Source organism: Ambystoma mexicanum, chromosome 7p (genome assembly GCF_040938575.1).
Source record: "Ambystoma mexicanum isolate Mex_15411 chromosome 7p, UKY_AmexF1_1, whole genome shotgun sequence".
In the NCBI taxonomy this organism is placed as follows: Eukaryota; Metazoa; Chordata; class Amphibia; order Caudata; family Ambystomatidae; genus Ambystoma; species Ambystoma mexicanum.
Window position 1 is genome coordinate 294,505,090 of NC_090939.1, and position 18,289 is coordinate 294,523,378.

General features: G+C 45.5%; 1 protein-coding gene across 1 annotated transcript in view; it reads right to left on the reverse strand.

Annotated features, from left to right (window-relative positions):
• The window catches only part of MAP3K7CL (MAP3K7 C-terminal like), a 253,885-nt gene that overhangs the window by 18,562 nt on the left and 217,034 nt on the right, over nt 1-18,289 (reverse strand). The window contains exon 4 of the mRNA XM_069636364.1: nt 4,237-4,352. Coding sequence (XP_069492465.1) covers nt 4,237-4,352 — 116 coding nt within the window. The remainder of the gene's footprint in view (nt 1-4,236; nt 4,353-18,289) is intronic.

The window sequence follows — 18,289 nt, forward strand, 5'->3', positions numbered from 1 at the left end:
TAAACCATTATATAACGCCCCTCTCTTTGAATCCCCCTGACCTCACTGAGTCAAGAAGTAGGTTTGTTTTGCAAATTAAAAGGTTTATTGGAAGAATTAAACAATAGCTATATCACACTTTTATGAATAAATTAATATTTGATAGCACACTTATGAATATGACAGTGATCAACAATGGATAATATTACAGTAGCACAATTCTTTAATTACTTAGGAGTTGGTATAGAAAGGATAAGGTAGCAGAGAATACTTTGTATGGTTTCAAGGAAAAGCAATGATGGAAAGAATGCAGCACAGAAATAAACTGGATATGGTTTCAACAAGAGATAATCTGATCACTTTTTCCCTTGTGACAACTCACTCCCCCCTTATGCAATATAAAGAGATCGAAAGGAAAGCACACAGTTTTCAGGAATACAATCAAAATGCAGTTCAAATTCCAGTTCCCCCCAGCAAGCTTAGAGCAACCGGTATGCTTTTAAACAGGCAAAAATACTTTTACATGTGATTTGCAATGAAGTGAAAAATATGCTGAAAACGATTTTAATTCCCTATAGGAGATTCAGGGTAGGTGATAGCTACTTTGAATTAGTTCAGGTCAACACTAGCAATGATTCATGAATGATTATCAGAGTGAAAACGAATTTCAGCAGTGGAAAGCAAGAAGCATCTATTTTTACAAGTGGTGAAATTGAGCCAAATTGCAATTTGCGGCACATTTTCCGAGTGCGTAAACCATGATTACGGAAATACTATAAGGGGTTAGAAGGGGTTTGTTGGAAAGCTTAGGTTCTTAGCTTTAAAATGACAGTTCAATCTTGCTTCTAGGACATATTGTTCAAAAGATACGGACGTTTTTGTGGAGGTAGATTTTCAGAAATGAAGTCAAGATTTCAGAATGACAGATGACACTTTTGCAGCTTTGAAATCACAGAATGGACACACAATTTCTATGCAGTTCTGGACAGGTTGAAATGCTTTGAATAAGATTACTTTAAACTAAGAGATGGCTTCTGGACAGTTCTAGATACTCAATCCTAGTTTTGGAAGGGAATGGACCTCGTCACAGATCTGGTCAGGTTTGGGCTGCGGTTCTCTCGCCACGGGACAGTCTGTGGCACTGGTTCTGCTCACAGCGGGGCCTCTGGTCTGCTATCGGCACTGCACGGCGGTCTGTTCTGGGTCTGGATACAGCTCTGCTTTCTGGGTCTGAATATGGTTCTGGCACTGGGTTCTAGCCAGAATCAAACAGCTCACCCGGCTGTTGAATAGTTTGGGTAGGTTGCTGGATTCTGGAACCTCTGAAAGGAGTTCAGCTTTTGGGGTAGGCCCCTTTTCTCCAAGGTTCTAGAGTTTGGTTCTAAAGTTTGGTTCTGGAGTCTATCTGGAATCTAAGTTCTGGATCCTCAGGAGTCTGGAGTTTTTGACCGGATATGGTTGGGCAGCGTGCTGCGCAGGAATCGATAAGTAGTGGAAAAAAGAGTGTCCCTATCTGGGTCTCAGCAGTCTCTTTTTATGTGTTCTCAAAGGGGGTGTGGAGGCTGACTTTCTATGCCCAACCCACTGAGTCTCCTGATAGGTTAAAGGATTTTCTGTCCTCTGACTGGAGAACGGAGTTGTGAGTTAGAATGAGTCATCAGGTATCATCTTTATGGCTCAAGGAAAGGACACTCCCCTTTGTGTCCGTACAGCATATCTTCTTTTTCGTAAAACACATATTTACAATATACCCCACTTGTTAATATTACCTAAATTGCATGACAGATTGCTTAAGGTACAGTTCGGTTCAAGTCACATGTTTCTACCAGCTTGGGTTCAGAAATGACAACATTTTGCGCTTTTGATGGGTTTCGCAATATTGGTTTTTGCATCAAATCTTACACGGAGGTACACACCCTCTCTGGACATATGGCAGTGAGTTTTCATTTTTCTAGCATAAACACTGTGTCTGCAATATTAATAATTACGGTGCTTGGCCTCAGAACATCCCACAGTGTCCAGCTTAGTCTCAAATTGTTTGTGCATTTTTCATATTAAGAATCCCCAAATTGTACATTTTTGTCCGCTTGGTATAACTAGTTATCAGTATTCTCATAAAACATATATTTGCTGGACTCTCTGAATCCACAGTCATTTGTCTCTGCCCCTAGAAACTTGGCTTGACTCAGAGATCAGATGTCTTGCCTTCCCCCAGAGCAGTGTTGTTCAGGCACACTCAAATCAGCATATCCTATTCAGCTGAAAGAATCCTTTGTCTTGTTTCTCCAGGTGCAGGGAAATTCTCCTCCCTCTTAATCAACAGGACCATGTGATTTCCTGCGCTGTTGCTGAGAAGGCTAGGTGTGAAGGCTTCCCATGAACAGCCAGCCTTTTGAAGTCTCAGCTAACTCAGGTTCCTGTTTAGCTTCAGAAATACAGGTCTCCTGTCAGAATTTAGATCGCTAGCGCTGGTCAGTGTCAAGCACCGGTATTGCACCCATTTTTGACAGCTGCATTACCAGTAAGTAATCCTCAAAATATACTTTGTTCAAATATAGATGCCCTTCTGTGGACCTCAGATTCATGTAGATTCTTGCGGGAGAATGATGTCGACCCCCCAACACGGAGGTGGTATCTTTTTAGTGGTTTTGGTGAGCCCTAATTGTAGCAATTTTTGACATAAGAAAAATGAATTCCCCACAGCTCTGGGTTGCTTTTAGCAATCAGTATTGCTATTCCCAAATGGTTTCAGGCTACTGTGTGTATAGCCCAATGGTGGTTTTAGGCAGTGACCTCCTGCGCTCACTAATAAAGGCAAAGGTGGGTGTCAGACTATTCTTCAGATTTTTACTGTGCATTTTTGGATGATTTCTGGCAAGCAGCATGCTTTCCGGTGGCCACTCTAATGTTGCTGCTGCCCGCGATGTTGTAGGGCTTGGATGCATGGGTGAAAACATCCCACAGGAGGAGAGTACTTGGTAGATCACAGCCTTGGTGGTGCCATATTCAAAGGATCCCAAGCACCTTTGCTTCTCCAAGATCTGAGCCTCCTTGGAATAATAGTGAAACCGGACAAGCACATAGCAGAAACTCCTCCCTTCAACGCCCACTCTATGGGCCCTGTCAATGACAGTCCTCGGTCTATCGTCTTCCTCGTAAACTAGGGAGAGAATATCTTGAATCGTTCTTTCAAGGCCATCAGGGTAATCGCCCTCTTTCCCCTGTATGCCAAAGAGCCTTAGGTTGTTGCCCCTCTCCCTATTTTTTATGTTGTGCAACTTAAGGCATAGCTCATTGCCCTGCCTCTCCACCTCTGACAGCCTCATGTCCATCTGGGTTTCAAGGATCTCCAGCGAGGATTGGTTTGTTTCCAGTCCTAGCAATCTCTCTTCTATTCCCTCTACGTTCTCATTGTGTTTTACCACTTTGACTCCAATGACTGCCCTCATACCCCCGAATTCCTCCAAAACTGCCTTAATATAACTCTTGGTTGCCCCTGTCTCCATGTCTGGGGCAATGCCCATGGCCAGGTCTGCCATTGACTATTCCATTCCCGCCTGTGACTGGTAACTATACCGGTACAGCACCATCTGCCAGCTCATTCAACTCCTGGAACAGGGTTCAAGGAAGGGACGTCTCCTATTGCTCCCTCCCCTTCCCAATCGGTCGACAGGCACTGGCTTCAGACCATCCAGGCCTCCTCTACCAACCCCCAGATTGTATCCTTGGAGGTGCCTTTCAGTGTAACAGGTGGCCATCTTGCCTGCACCCCCAGGTGGCCTCCCTATGCATTTTCTTTTCATTAATGTTGTAATGTTTAATTTAGTATGAGTGTCTCAAAACGTTCACCATAAAAAAAAGAAAAACGAGAGTTTATGCCGCCTGCTTTCTTCCTTGCACTTGGATTGTTTTTAGTCTTGTCTAAGCAAATTAAATGCAAATGTCGTTTATATATTAGGGGGAAATGAATCAGATGTGTAGTAAGGAAGTAAGTCTCAGGTAAACTGTTGTAAATAATATTTGATACTTCAAGTGGAACTTTCTCTGTTTCGCCCTTTGGAATCTTTAGTTTGGGAATTAAATTATTCAGATCACTCATATCATGTCAAACATCTTAACTGAAATATGCTCTGTAATGTGTTTAAACGTGAAAGGTTTAATAGGAAAACCAAACATCTAAATAAAAAATTTAAATAAAATGGGTCCGGTTAGAATTGGGCTGAGTATACAAAGTAACTTCCGGTAAAAAGCGCTTACTTTCTTTCTTCTAGCAGTGCAATCTCCTTCTTGACCTCGTGGTATTCTTCCGCGACTCTGCAATGCTCCTTGAAGACCTGCATTGACTCGGTGGACGTGTGGCATGGCGGCAGGGGCTGCACAGAGAAACAGCAGGGAGAACAACACGATGAGCTGCTTCCTGCACACAAATCATCAGGTGGACAATCTGGGGGCCGCCTGGTTTAGATGGGCATTCTTTTCAAAGGGCCCACAACACTACATCGCGCTGCAAAGTGGAATTTCATAATTCTTCTGCCATTCCCCCATCTATGAAGCACCATCCCATAAAATAAAGCAAAAAATAAAAAGCATGGAAAGACATGTTCACTCGTTACGAAAATATTTTCCATGGAAAAGTTGGCATTTCGTTTGTCAGCTTTTATCTTCTTCAGTTCATTTCTCGCATGGGAGGCGGAAAGCCGAATTTCTTTTAGGAATTTCCCCACGAAGGACTTAAAGCATAAAATCATATGCACACTTGTGGGGTGGAACAAGAACTAAGGAGCTACGGTATCATTCCAAGACAGCACATACATAAAGGAAAATAAATATGCATTTTATGTGGATCAAACGCATCTGAACTATTTTATGAACAGAGGAATGTATATGCTACAATCTGATATTGTTTTGACTATTGTCAGTCTTGGGGTTAGGGAGTGGGTGTCAGATAAAAGGTGCTGTTCACATGAAGCAGTAGACTGGCCCTCATTCTGAGTATGGCGGTCCGGATGTACCAGCACTCTTTCCGGAACGCCATACTACAACGATGCCAATAGGGGCCATGGATCCCGCGGCAGGCCTGACCTGCCGAGTTTTCAGGCCCTTACTGGTATGGTTGTCACGGAAGCACCGGCACTGTTAGCAACAGTGCCAGTCCTATCGGACTCCATGGAAATGGGGATTTACCATTTCTGCCGCATGCCGTAATATCCTGGTGGCACTGGGAAGTCAGTCGGCGGAAACAGTGTTACGGGGTTGACGGTAACCCGCTGCATACCGGCGGGTTTTCCGACAATCCCCGTAATGAGGCTCACTGTGTTTTTGTGCTGCTTCGTGCAGTCAAATATCTTTTTGGTACCATAAAAGGGCCACCTGGATCTAGCTGTAAAAAACTGAATCGCCTGCAGGGAGTTATTCCACTGGCAGATTCAAGGAGAGTGCTCCCAAAATGAATGTGGGCAATTAATTCCACTGGCGCATTATGATATTGGATCCTGGGCAGTGGTCGAAGTGGGCGGGAACGGTCGGGAGCGGTGCTTCTCTACTTCTTTAAATTAAGTTTTACAGCTCCTATACTTTTATTTTAAAAAGAAATCGTTCCGGAATGGTTCGTTTTAAAATAAAAGTGTAGGAAGAAGCTGAAACGTGCACTTTCAGTGCAATGCACTGAACGTTCCCTTAAACAGCAGGTGCATGTGTTGTGGGGTTTGTATTGTGCGTGGGAGGGTGCTTGGCGATGGGGTTTGTGGGGAGCGGTGCAGGCCAGTGGGGAACATAGTTCCACTACTTCTTTCCGTACACTTGGACCACTGATCCTGGGTAATCGCAATGCACTAGATGGGCATAGATTGAATGCTAGAGGATCGAACAGATCCTCTGACTATCCTATTCGACCCTAAAAAGGGTGCTGTCACACACCGCTAACCCATGCATGCATAGAGGACCTGCCATCTGCAATGCAAATGTAAACATTTGTGACTTGTCCACGCTGTCTGTGTTTGCAATGGTGCCGCCTTAACCTGTCTATTGAGGAGCACCTGGGGGTCCCAAAGTGGTCAGAGTAGTCAGTGACTGCACCCACATTTCCAAAGGGCTGCAGCCCTTTTCTCAAGTATGGAGAGCCAACGGGAGGAAATTGATTGGGGCTGGAGAGGGATGTGCAACACACACAAAAGGTGTAGGCACCGGCATTCCTTACCTGCAGCATTCAGCATGCTTCGGTGCCTAGTGGGAGTCTGAGCGGGGTGCAGAGCATTTCTTCTGCACCTGGTGCAAATCATCTCTGAAATCACAATGTGTGCTGTGCTCCCTGAGCACTAAATTGAGAAAACAATGATTGGAGCAAAATATTCTTGAAAATGTATTCTATGGTGGCAGTAGAAGGGTGTGTTGGGGTAAGCTGGCGTAGGTGGGTGCTGGTGTTTGCTGGGGTGGATGGGCCATGGAGTGATGAGCTAGGGTAGGTAGTAGTTTCTAGGGTGTGCTTGGATTGCTGGGTGCTGGTGGTTAGAGTGTGCTGGGGTGCTGGGTGTTGGTTAATGGTGCGAGGTAGAGTAGGGGGGAGGGGGGAGTTTGCTGGGGTGTTCTAGGTCAGTGTGTGAGGGTTGCTGGGATGAATGCTTGCTGGAGTCAGCTAGGGTTGAAAGTGGGAAGTGCAGGGGTGAACTAGCATAGGTGTGCAGATTGAATGGGTGAACTAGGGTCAGAAGGTGGAAGTCGCTGGGGGAGCTCAAATGGGTGGTTGGCTGAAGGTTGCTGGAGATGAGCTGGGGGAATGATGATGCTAGAGATGTTACAGGGCTGGGAGAGCTACCTGGGGTGAGCTACTGTGGTTAGTGGTGCAGGCGTGAGCTAAAAAGGGTGTGTGTTTGGCAGGTGGTGGGCTGAACTAGCGTAGGTCAGAAGCTGGGTGAGCTTGAGGGAATGCTTGGGTGAGCTAGACGGTCTAGATGAGGGATATAGAGTGAGCTTAGGGGTGGGTAAGGTTAGCAAGGATTGGTGTCCGGATGGGGGATCACTAGAGTTTTGAGGTGACCCTGGGGTGCTGGTGTGAGCTAAGGTGGGCGTTTGAGTTTGCTCTGGTGGGCTAGAGGTGCTGTAGCGATTTAGGGTGGGGTTGCTGGGGTAAGCTAGAGTCAGGTGCTGAGGTGAGTTATAGTGTTTGGGTCGTTATCATGCTGGGGTGAGTAAGGCATGATATAGGGTGGGGGGCTAAACAGGCCACTGGGGTGAGCTATTGGTTGTGCTGTGTTGATCAAGAGTAGGTGGGTGGATGCAGACCGCTGTGGTGAGATGTGGGGGTTCTGGGGTGAGCTAGGGTGGGCGAGCACTGGGTTGGGCTTTTGGGGCTCCTGGGTTAGCTCAGCAGTTCTGGGGTGAGCTAGCGTGGATGGGGCACTTAGTTGAGCTAGGGGTGGTGCGTGGGGTGCTCAGGTGCGCTTTTAAACTATTTATTGTTAAATTTAAAGGGCTCCAGCCACATTGCACATTATGCTTTGTAGCACCCCAAGAGAAAGGGAGTGTCGGTGACACAGGCCAGGAAAGGGGAACATGCAGGTCCTTCACAGTGCTTGTGGAATTCAGACCATATAAGAGCAGAGACCAGCATATAAAAGCAACATATTATTTTAGCCCTGGGGAAGCCAATTATTAGCACATCAGTACCAACTAGAGTTAGTTTCATATATGGTCACATGCCTAAATGACAGTTGGGACTACATCCCAACTACATAGATTAACCAAAATGTGTGATGCAGGGAAATCATTAAAAGACCGCTGTCCCTTATCTACGAATCCTTACAAGTCATTATCATTATATGTACAGGGTATGCTATTGGAAAAAAATCACTAAGGGTTTACTAGACATTTCTGCCGCAGTGCAAAGTCAAAATTCATGGCTGGTGAACAGCAAAATGTATTCCTTGTTGGAACGTAGTCACCATACAAAGAAATATGTCGGTCATCCGCAGGACCTTGGTTAGAGAGTTGCTGTTACTAATAGTCGAGAGGGTTTCAGTACATTGAAAAGGAGGCTATTGCTTTGGGTTATACTTTCAAATGAGAGAAAAAAGATTGAAAAAAGAGTAAAGACAGCAGCAATGAACAGTTGGCCCAAGTGAATCAAGGGTGCTATGGTTGAGATAAAGGAGCGAAGTAAAAGGGATGCACCAAGCTCATGGCCCTTGGGTTCTGTATATGGACAAAATGTAACATGCCTCTATACAAATGGAACCCAGGCCTCCTCGGAGCCCCTCTTCCATTTCCATGACTGGGTGCTGAGGCAATGGAGAGAGGCTTGAGGTCAGACATTTAAGACAGGACCTGCAGACTGTGGCTTTGGGAAAATGTAAGGAGATGCTTGGGAGCGGGCGAGCAGCCAGAGGGTGTGGGGAGGATGTCTCGGGAACAGGGGGCAGCCCTTCAAATAGGCCACTGTGGGGATAACGTGCTCAGCTACGCACGTGGGCTTACCTATGTGAGTAAAGCCTGCTTTCGTGCTTATAACCCTTTAACTCTCCTGGCACTCCCTTCCATGTTGGTGATTTCACTTGACTGCCTGAGACCGTACATTTATGAATTTGCCACCCATGTGTCTATCCGCCTGTAGCCAGCCTCTGTCCTGCCTGAACCTAACAAGGCTAGGGCAGTACAACAACAGGGATATGCCTGGCACTAAAATGGCTGCTCCGTGAGATAGACGGCCATGAAGCCAAACAACGCTCATCTCACATTTAGGTGGAACAAGTGAACCAAAACCAAAAAAGCACTGTGCCCAAGTATAAACAACCACGGCACATGTGCAATTTAAGCTCTTTGCACATACAAGAAAGTTACAAAAATGGAAGCATAGCAAATATACCTGGATCCATCATACTTCCGCTCTCTTTGACACATACATTTACAGGCTAACACCAAACACAAAAGAAGCTAAACAGGAAATGAAACATGTGCTTTGCCAAGGACAAAACTTTCATGAGCTGAAAGCAGGATCATGAAGCAATGCTCTGTGGACCTCAAGGCAAGAATCCCGGATTAGATAAAACGCCAGCTGTGGGAGGATATCAATGCTGGCACGCGTGCCTGGTTCATGGTGGCAAAGTGCTGCAGCAGCGCTACAGAGAAGCTCGCTGAAAACCTGCATGCAGACCAGGCATACTTGAGCCCTGCCTCCCATGCAGCTACAGCAATAAAGCAGTGCATCCCATTGCGGAAGCCAATATTAGTAGAGCAGCCATTGGCAGGCAAAAAAGCCACGTGTGAACCACTATCAGACACAAACCTGATGCAGCAGGCCAAAGACATATAAGGCGTCCATTACCTACATGGGCCTGACGTGGTGGAGGAGATTATGGGCCTCATTACGACCGAGGCGCTAAGTGGTTAACGGCGCCGTAAAAGGCTGAGGCGCCATTAACCACTTAGCGCCTTACTACGAGGTCCCTTTGCAGGAGCCGACCTGAACGGGTGGTCTGGACCAGCCGTTAAAGTAGGGACCCGCAAAGGGACCTCGCAGGCAATTACGGTACCGCAATTTGCGGTACCGTAATTGCCGCCTTCCCCATTCCCATTGAGCCCTATGGGGCAAAAATGGGAATGGGGAAGGGCAATGGTGAAATGGGGAAATACCCCCCCACCAACCTTGGAATGGGGCGGTATTTCCCCATTTCACCATGGCGGACTCGTTACAACACCGGCACCAACCATGGTGCTAATAGCGCCATGGTTTAGCGCTGGTGTTGTAATGAGGGCCTATGTGTGTAAGGAAGCTAGGATACAGGAAGAGTCTCAGCTAATGGGTGGCACACTTCAAATGAAACAAAAAGTAGGCAAAGGTGCCAATTAAAAAACAGTAAATTACTTTTAGAAACATTCGCCAGGACTACCTAGGAGGAGGGGGATCACATTTTTAGCAGCATTTGTTGCAAATGCCATATTTTTAACACATTGAATCAATATCGTTGGTGAAAACATCCAGCTACGCAGAGCATTAACACCTCAAACTGGCCTACATTGTCCCAAAAAGTGGGCCACACTAGCCAGATTTCCCTAATGCACTCGAGGCAGGCGTAGGAACACGCATGCTCCCCTGTACGAGGGGCACGTCTAAGCGTGATTGCTCAGAATGTATGAATCTATGGGCAGCATAAACGTGTGGCAACATTACTCCTTTCCAATGGTCATAGGAATATGAAAGCTGCTCTACAACTTCACAGCTATGTGCCCTGTGCCAGCAGCATGCGTCTACGATACTTCTACCAGTAACCATGACAATATTCTGAATTTCAAGGGTCAAAGCAAGAGGACTTCTTACTTGAGGTGCTCACACCTATAGCCACAACAATATGCCCATTGCGGCACAATCGGAGCCCCTCTCGGGCCATCATGCACGGCAGCTAGAAATGCCACATGGGCCACTCGTCTACCTTATGTCTTGCACACACTCATGCGCCTTACATCTTTAGTGCCTGCACCGGCATGCTCTAGCTGGAGTGACAAGACTGCAGTGACATAATGGGAGCACATCTCTGGCCTTCTCGCGTGACACCCAGCGTGATCCACAGAGGGTGCACTCAAAGCATGCACCCTTGCATTCACACACCCGCGCTCTGGCCTGCATAGTCCAGCAGAGGCAGAAGGGCTCTATACAAATTCAAGCAATCTATCAATTGGGTTCTTGTAAGGCGCAAGATTCACCAAAGGCATCAGGGCGCAGAGAAAGAAGACCGTGAGAAGAAGATCCATAGATCCATAGAATAAAAGATACATTGCAATTAGCATTTTAGGCACTCAGGGGTGGACTGGCCTATATGGAACTCTGGAGATTTCCCGGTGGGCCTCTGCACCCTGGGCCTCTTTTCTGTGGTATTTCCAAATTTTCTCATAGGAAAAGCATTGGGCTTGCTGAAAATGTGTCATATGGGGCCACTTTGAGCTTTATTTCCAGGGCCTCTTTTGGTCCCCAGTAATTATTTCCAGGGCCTCTTTCAGTTCCCAGTCCAGCCCTGTAGGCACTGGTTAACTAGAGGGAATCTCTTATCCAAGGATACAGAACATGTCTATTTGCAGGCCTAGAATACCTACAATGCATTTTATGATTATATAGGTCACCGGTAGTACTTGTTTGCTCCCATTTTGCAGTTATTGTTGCATTTCCTTTCTTCGATATCTTCACCCCTTCTTCCTCTATCCCGCCATAATATTCCTGCCATAGTACATTATAGTTTGTGTGAAATTGGATGTAAAGTCCTCTGCGAGGGGCTTCTGCTGCATTGTAACGTGCTTAAGGTCTTACAGATGTATTGTTGTAATCATTAATCCTATAAATATATAATGAGACTAGGAGCAACATAAGGATGTTGTCATGGACGGTTTGAACCAGCACAGCAGAGGGGAGCTTCATCATAAAATGAGGACGAGCTGTGGCTTTTCAGATCACAATCGCTTTCACACAGGTCCTATAGACTTGCTCTTCACACTCACTTGCTATGCCTGACCTGCATAACACCTAACCTTCCTGAGTGAGTGCATGCCGCGGATCTGGGTATGTGCCACAGAAATAACGGGCAGCCACCAGACACGACAGAGTGTGATACTGAGCCGCGCCAATGGCATCTGTGGTGAGAAGAACTACCAAAGATAGTTGCCATGTGGACTGAGGACAAGTTGTTGTGCTACCTCAGAAAGATGATGGCTACAAGACCATTCACCACCAGAGACGCTGTTGGAGCAATGGAATTGTATATTAACAGCAAAAGAGACCTATATGGTAAGTTCCAGGGACTGATCATATGCCATAATTCCAAAAAGTGAGCCAAGACCCGTTGTGCTGCCAGAGCTGGTTCAAGCACCACACCCACCAGCATTGCCAACTGTTGTGATTGAATCATGCGCCATGTTTGTTTGGTTTGTTTCCTGTCTAGTGGTGGAAGGGTGAACGTGGTAGGCTTACCAGGTTCCGGCTGCCAGGACACGAGAGATGTCTAATTTGATCTAGCTGACCATGTGACTTTCCGAAACTGTCACCTAATTAGCATTCATGGGCAGTATTTCCACATGTCCATGTATTAGCATTCACATGCAATCTATACCTGGAGAGGAAGATTTGAGCTTGTGTCCAGCTATCCAGTAAATTGTGCAATAGAAGAAAATTACCTTTATGTCTGAAGATTTCAACAGTGTTAAACAAAAGAAAAAGAAATGCCCTATTTCTATGTCTTAACATTTTTGTAGTTACGTTTACAAGAATAATTCACATTATTTAAATATGTTTCGCGTGTGATATCTGAAATGGTGTAAAGACCCAATCTTTCTCTGTATGCATGCGTGCGTCATTTCTGCTGAAGCACACTATTATTGGTGAAAAAAAAATAATCAGAGAAGAAAGGAGGTGTGATGTTCTCAGAAAATCAAAACAATTTACAAAATAAAGAAGTTATTTCCAATCACACATAAAGGTGTATACCTAAGTACCTTTAAACGACAGAAAGGAAAGAGATTTGGATATAATCCCTAATTGGAATGCATTGGGCTTGATAGGTATGTGATATACGCATACAACGATGCCAGCTGCACAAGGTCCTCTTTCTATGTCAGCTAAAACGTGTTCATGTGGAGGAGAAATAGCAAATAAAACTCAGAATGTATAGACCTGATCTTTTAATTTAGGAGAGTGGCTTATGATTTCATGAACTCTGGAGTGGGCAACACTGTCCAACCCCTCTTCCATCACCAACACTGTTTTGTGACATTTTATAAGGGTATGCGGGTATATTTTTTATTGGATTTCAGGGTAGTTGGGGTGAACGAGGGGCGGCAATGTGTAGAAGGGAATATGGAGGGCTTGCCAACACCCTCCCCCATCAAAATATGCTGCAAAAATATTTGTGAAGTGGTCACTGATGCGAATTGTATCAGACTGGTTTGGTTTGGTTTGGCCAAGGAGTCAACCTTTGGCCCTCCAGGTGTTTGGACTGCAACTCCAATCAACCCTGGTCACAAAGATCAAAGGCGAGAGATCATGAAATTGTAGTACAAAACAGCTGGAGAACCACAGGTTGCAGATCCTGGGTTTAGCCTAACCATTGCAGCAAGTTATCGGGCCTCATTACAACTCTGGCGGTAGCCATGCCCTTATTAAGGGCACAGCTGCCGCCGGAGTTGCATTTTTTCCGGCACCCACGAATGGTCAAGAACCGGGTGTGTGCCGAGCTCGGCGGACCCGGTAATTGTCCATTTTCGGGTGCTGGAATCAAGGGCCCCCCGATCCCCATTCTGCCCCATTGGGCTAAATGGGGATGGGGACGTCGGATGCACCGGCACAACTCTGCATGTGCCGGTGCATCCAACATGCTCTGTTCGCGGGTGCCGTTACACCCACCAGGGAAAACCTGGCCGGTGAAACAGCACCTGCGAGCAGAGCATGTAGTATGGCGGTCCAGGAACTACGGTACCAGCATGCTTACTGGTACCATAGTTCCCGGACCACCATGGTTGTAATGTGGCCCATCATCTTGTAGATGACATGCTTACTCTTGAGACTGAACAGTAGAAATAAAAAAATGAAGAAGAAACTGGGGCTTGACACACACCCAGAGCAATGCAGTAAACACTAAAATACAAGAGACATCTGGGCATATAAGATACCACCTTGCCAAGATAGGTTACTAGACAGTATAGACAGTATAGAATTCCCTATTGCTCCTCATTATTATTTTCAGATGACTGTTTTCCTGTTGGCAGATTACAAATTCGAAATAAGTTCAAACCCTGAATGATTTTGTTTGCCCGAACTACAGAGATAAAAAAGAATACATATTTCTAAACATTCGTGTAAATGTTTGCATGTTATTTGGAATTCTTGGACGAATGGTAGACTAGCTATGCTTTGGAGAAGGAGTGCGCTCCATGCTGGATAAATGGTTATTGCAGCCCTCATTTACTAATCACATAATTAGGCCATTCTGCATATTGGCCGCAGGCTAACAATTTGCCATAGCATTGATGGACTACTATTCCCAGTTGGCGGAAATGAGTTTAGCACATATAGTTACAGCTAATACAGCGATTGATTTCTTAGAGTGCAGTCATGCCAGAGACACAGGAAATCATTTTAGCATTTAGTACTATTCATTAGCATTGCACTTAAGATGTTCACCTCGAGGCAATGGGGTGTTGGAGCATTTCAACAAGCTAATTACGAGGGTTTTGCCATTGATGGTGGCCACTTGCGTGTTGTTCAAAAAGTATGACAACCTGTATGTTCTTCTACCCCACTACACCACAATCTACCAGCGGGAGTACCTCAGTGAATTTACTGGGAGAATGGTTGCCATTCACCTAACTGGGCCCTAGTGGGCTAAGAATGCAAGAAAGGCGTTTAGAAAGGAATGAGAAGGATGGGAAATTAATGCAGGAACATGTTGCACAAGCACAAACAGTGTAAAAAGTACGATTGCAAGCATACTAGCAACGTTTAAGATGTTAAGGTGAGAGAGGAAGTTCCGAAATAAACGCAATGATAAATCGAATGACGTGGCAGCTAGGCAGGTGCAGAACAAATTGCCTATATGTGTCAATTGAGAAGAGTGAAGCAAATGGAATTTGAGTTGTGTGCATATTTGCAAAACAACTGTTGGGCTTAAAGAAGAGAGAGATGATGTTTCATAGCTACCTATAGATGGCAGTGAGTGGATTTATGATGTCAGAATTCATGAAATACAGGAAGTATTGAGAGAAAATATAGACATACAAGGAGGTAGTAGAGGCAGGTACAGGATTATACCTAACAATTTCCAAGATAAAATTGTATATAATCAATTTTTCTTTAAAGTGGAGGGTATGCGTTAACCGGGTGAGTGAAAGTATGAATTAATGTGGATGGGAGTTCGTGTGTGGAGGAATGTGGGTGTGTGTGTGTTTGTGTGGTGTGTGTATAGTGTGAATGGATTCCCCATCCATTCGTCGAGGGCATGAGACAGAATGTGGTGCTCATCATTGTTGGTGGAATGCAGATATAAAGGTTTTGAGAACAGGAGGAGGCTGGGATGGGACAAAACAGAAGAACAGTATTCTCAAACGGCACATACCATGTTTGGGGGATCATACACTTCTTACCACATGGTTAATATATATACTGTACAAAAAGAAGGTATACTAACAGGTGTCTAAACCCAAAATATACAATGACAGTGGGTATATCTAATACCCAGAATTCACACATGAACGTTAAAATGTTTTTTTTTAATTAAACATGTAGATACTGATACTCATAAAATGATCACATTACATAAAACTCCGTGAAAACATATAAAACATATATTTCACAGAACACAAGAAGTACAAACAATGTCACTTCCTAAGTATTTACTCTGCTCACCCACACCCATCACGACTAGAAGCACCAGATTAGGCACCCGCACTGCACCACTACCCCATACTAAGATGAGCATTGGCACTGCCCCTCTCCCGCCACCACCCTAACATGCCTCTACACTACTTCGCACTAAGCCCCTCACTACCACACACCACAGGAAGCACACTTCACCCCATACTAGTACAAACAAAAACATCAAAGGCACACAACACCCACCTCTTAAATGTGCACTACTGAACGTACGCTCCCTACCTGCACATGCCCTCGAGATAAATGATCTACTATCCACACTTAATCTGGACTTACTTTGCATCACCGAATCCTGGCTCAATGATGCCTCCTGCCCAGCCATCGCACTAGCCCTACCCACAGGCTACACCATCCTTAGGCAAGATAGATGTGATAAGATTGGAGGGGGAGTCGCCCTTATCCACAAAGACTCACTATCCATCAGATTAGCAGACCATAGTACATGGGGTGGTAATGCTGATATCCTATCAGCCAAGCTTACGCTCTCCCCCAATAATCTAATCAACATCCACATCCTATACAGTCCTCCCGGACTCCCAGCTGACTTCCAAGAACACCTCTCCTATCGACTCAGCAACAACATGAAAAAGTCCTCCAGAATCCTTCTATTAGGAGACTTAAATTTAGGATACAATGATCCTAAGGATAAATCCGCCACAACTCTAGCTAAAGAACTCGCAGAATTAGGTTTCTCCCAAACAGTCCTCACCCCTACTCACTGCAAAGGCCGCACCCTTGACTGGGTCATGGATCACAACTGTGCATCCAACATTACCTCAAACACTGCCCTTCCTTGGACGGACCACACATGCATCGAATTCCTCATCCCCACCAACACTAAACCTAGACTCACACCCACACACCACCTGCCACAATAAGAAGTTCTAAAAAACTCAACGCAGACAACTTGCGTCCCCACCTTAAAAGCCCCTGCCTAGCACCACCTTTCTCTCAGGACCCAAATATACTATCAGCTATCTTCAATGATACTCTCACCAATGCCATAAACTCTATAGCCCCACTTGAAAGCAAGAAGGAAGAAAAATCATTTCACTGCAACTCTTGGTTCTCAGAAGAACTCCAAACCCTCCGAGCTCAAAAGCGCCAGTCGCTTAAAAACTGGCAAACGGATCCGAGTGATCTAAATAAGAACCTCTTCAAACAAATAGCCCTCCAATATAAAAAAAGCCATCTTAGCTGCAAAATCCAACTCCTTCAATGAAAGGATCTCAAAGGCCAACACCCAAGCTAAAGAACTATTCGCAATCTGTAATGAATTAGTCACTCCTCCGGCTACCGCTGGCAAGATAACTAAAGACAAAGCCTGGTGTGCCAGCATTCAGACCGCCATGCTCAACAAAATAAAACTCCTCCAGAACAAAATCCAAAACCACTGCAAAGCCCTCCCAAACCAAAACACCAACCACCCAAGACAAGCGTAGTAATCTCAATCACGCTCAATTCTCCTTCAGAAACGTCACTGAACCTGAGGTCCTTAATCTCATCAAAAACCTCAAACCATCCCTCTGCAAATCAGACATTTGCCCTCCCAAAATCATCAAGGAATGCGCCAATGACCTAATTACTGCCTTCATTAACGCATCTTTCCAAACAGGAACTGTCCCAAACAATCTCAAGGAAGCCTGGGTGCGGCCACTTCTAAAAAAGGCCACACTTGACCCAGCGCAACCCAACAACTATAGACCGATAATGACAGTCCCGTTCCTCCTACAAATCCTGGACAAAGCAGCTCACATCCAGATCCAATCATAAATAGAAGCTAACTCCATACTTGGCAAAAGACAATCTGGCTTCTGTTTCGGGCATGGAACAGAATCCGCCTTATTAGACCTAAAAAATCAAATCTCACAGATCATGGACAAAGGCAAACCTGCCTTGCTCCTCCTCCTTGATCTATCAGCTGCTTTTGACCTGGTAGATCACCAAACACTCATCACCCACCTCACCCATGCATCCCATTTCTCTAATCAAGCAGCATCCTGGATCACTTCCTTCATTGAAGGAAGAGCCATGAAGGTCTACTCCGACACAGCTAATGCAGATCCTACCACTATAAACTGCTGTGTCCCCCAAGGATCTTGTACAGCCCCCACCCTCTATAACCTCTTCACAAAACCCCTCTTCGACCTGCTTGACCCCATGGGTGTTGCATATACAAACTATGCAGACGACACTAAAGTACTTTTACCCCTATCTGGACTCTATCACCAAGATGCCGCAGCCCTTCACAACATCTATGCCACTATCCAAGCTTGGATGGCAATCAATGGCCTCTGTCTTAACGGGGAGAAGAGTGAAATTCTCATCCTGGGCCAGACAAACACATTATCGAAACTAAGCCCCCAATACAACAACTTCAACATAGACAACTCAACCATCTCCGTACCATCGTCTGTCAAGACTCTAGGTGTTCACATTGATGCAAATCTATCGATGAACAAACAAGTCAGCACCATAGCCTCTGCATCCGCGTTCAGCACCAAACTCATCAATGCCATTAAACCCTACTTATCCACCCCCAACCGCTTGGCCATAGCTAGAGCAACTATAGGAGCCAAACTCGATTATTGCAACGCACTTCTAGCTGGCACCTCCGCCAAAAACATTCACAGACTGCAAACCACACAAAACAATGTCCTCAGAGCCGCCATGAGCATCCCTAGAAGAGACCATATATCCCACGCCAGACGTGAAGCCCGGTGGCTCCAGGTCAAAGACTGTATTACTCTGAAAATCCTCACCATCACTCACAGGTGCATCAACAACCCGCTCCAGCATACCTATCTGAAGCAATATCAAGGACCACATCCACTCGCCCCACCAGAGCTCAGTACACCAACCAGCTACACATACCACGCATAAAGAGAGCCACAGCGGGAGGTCTAGGCG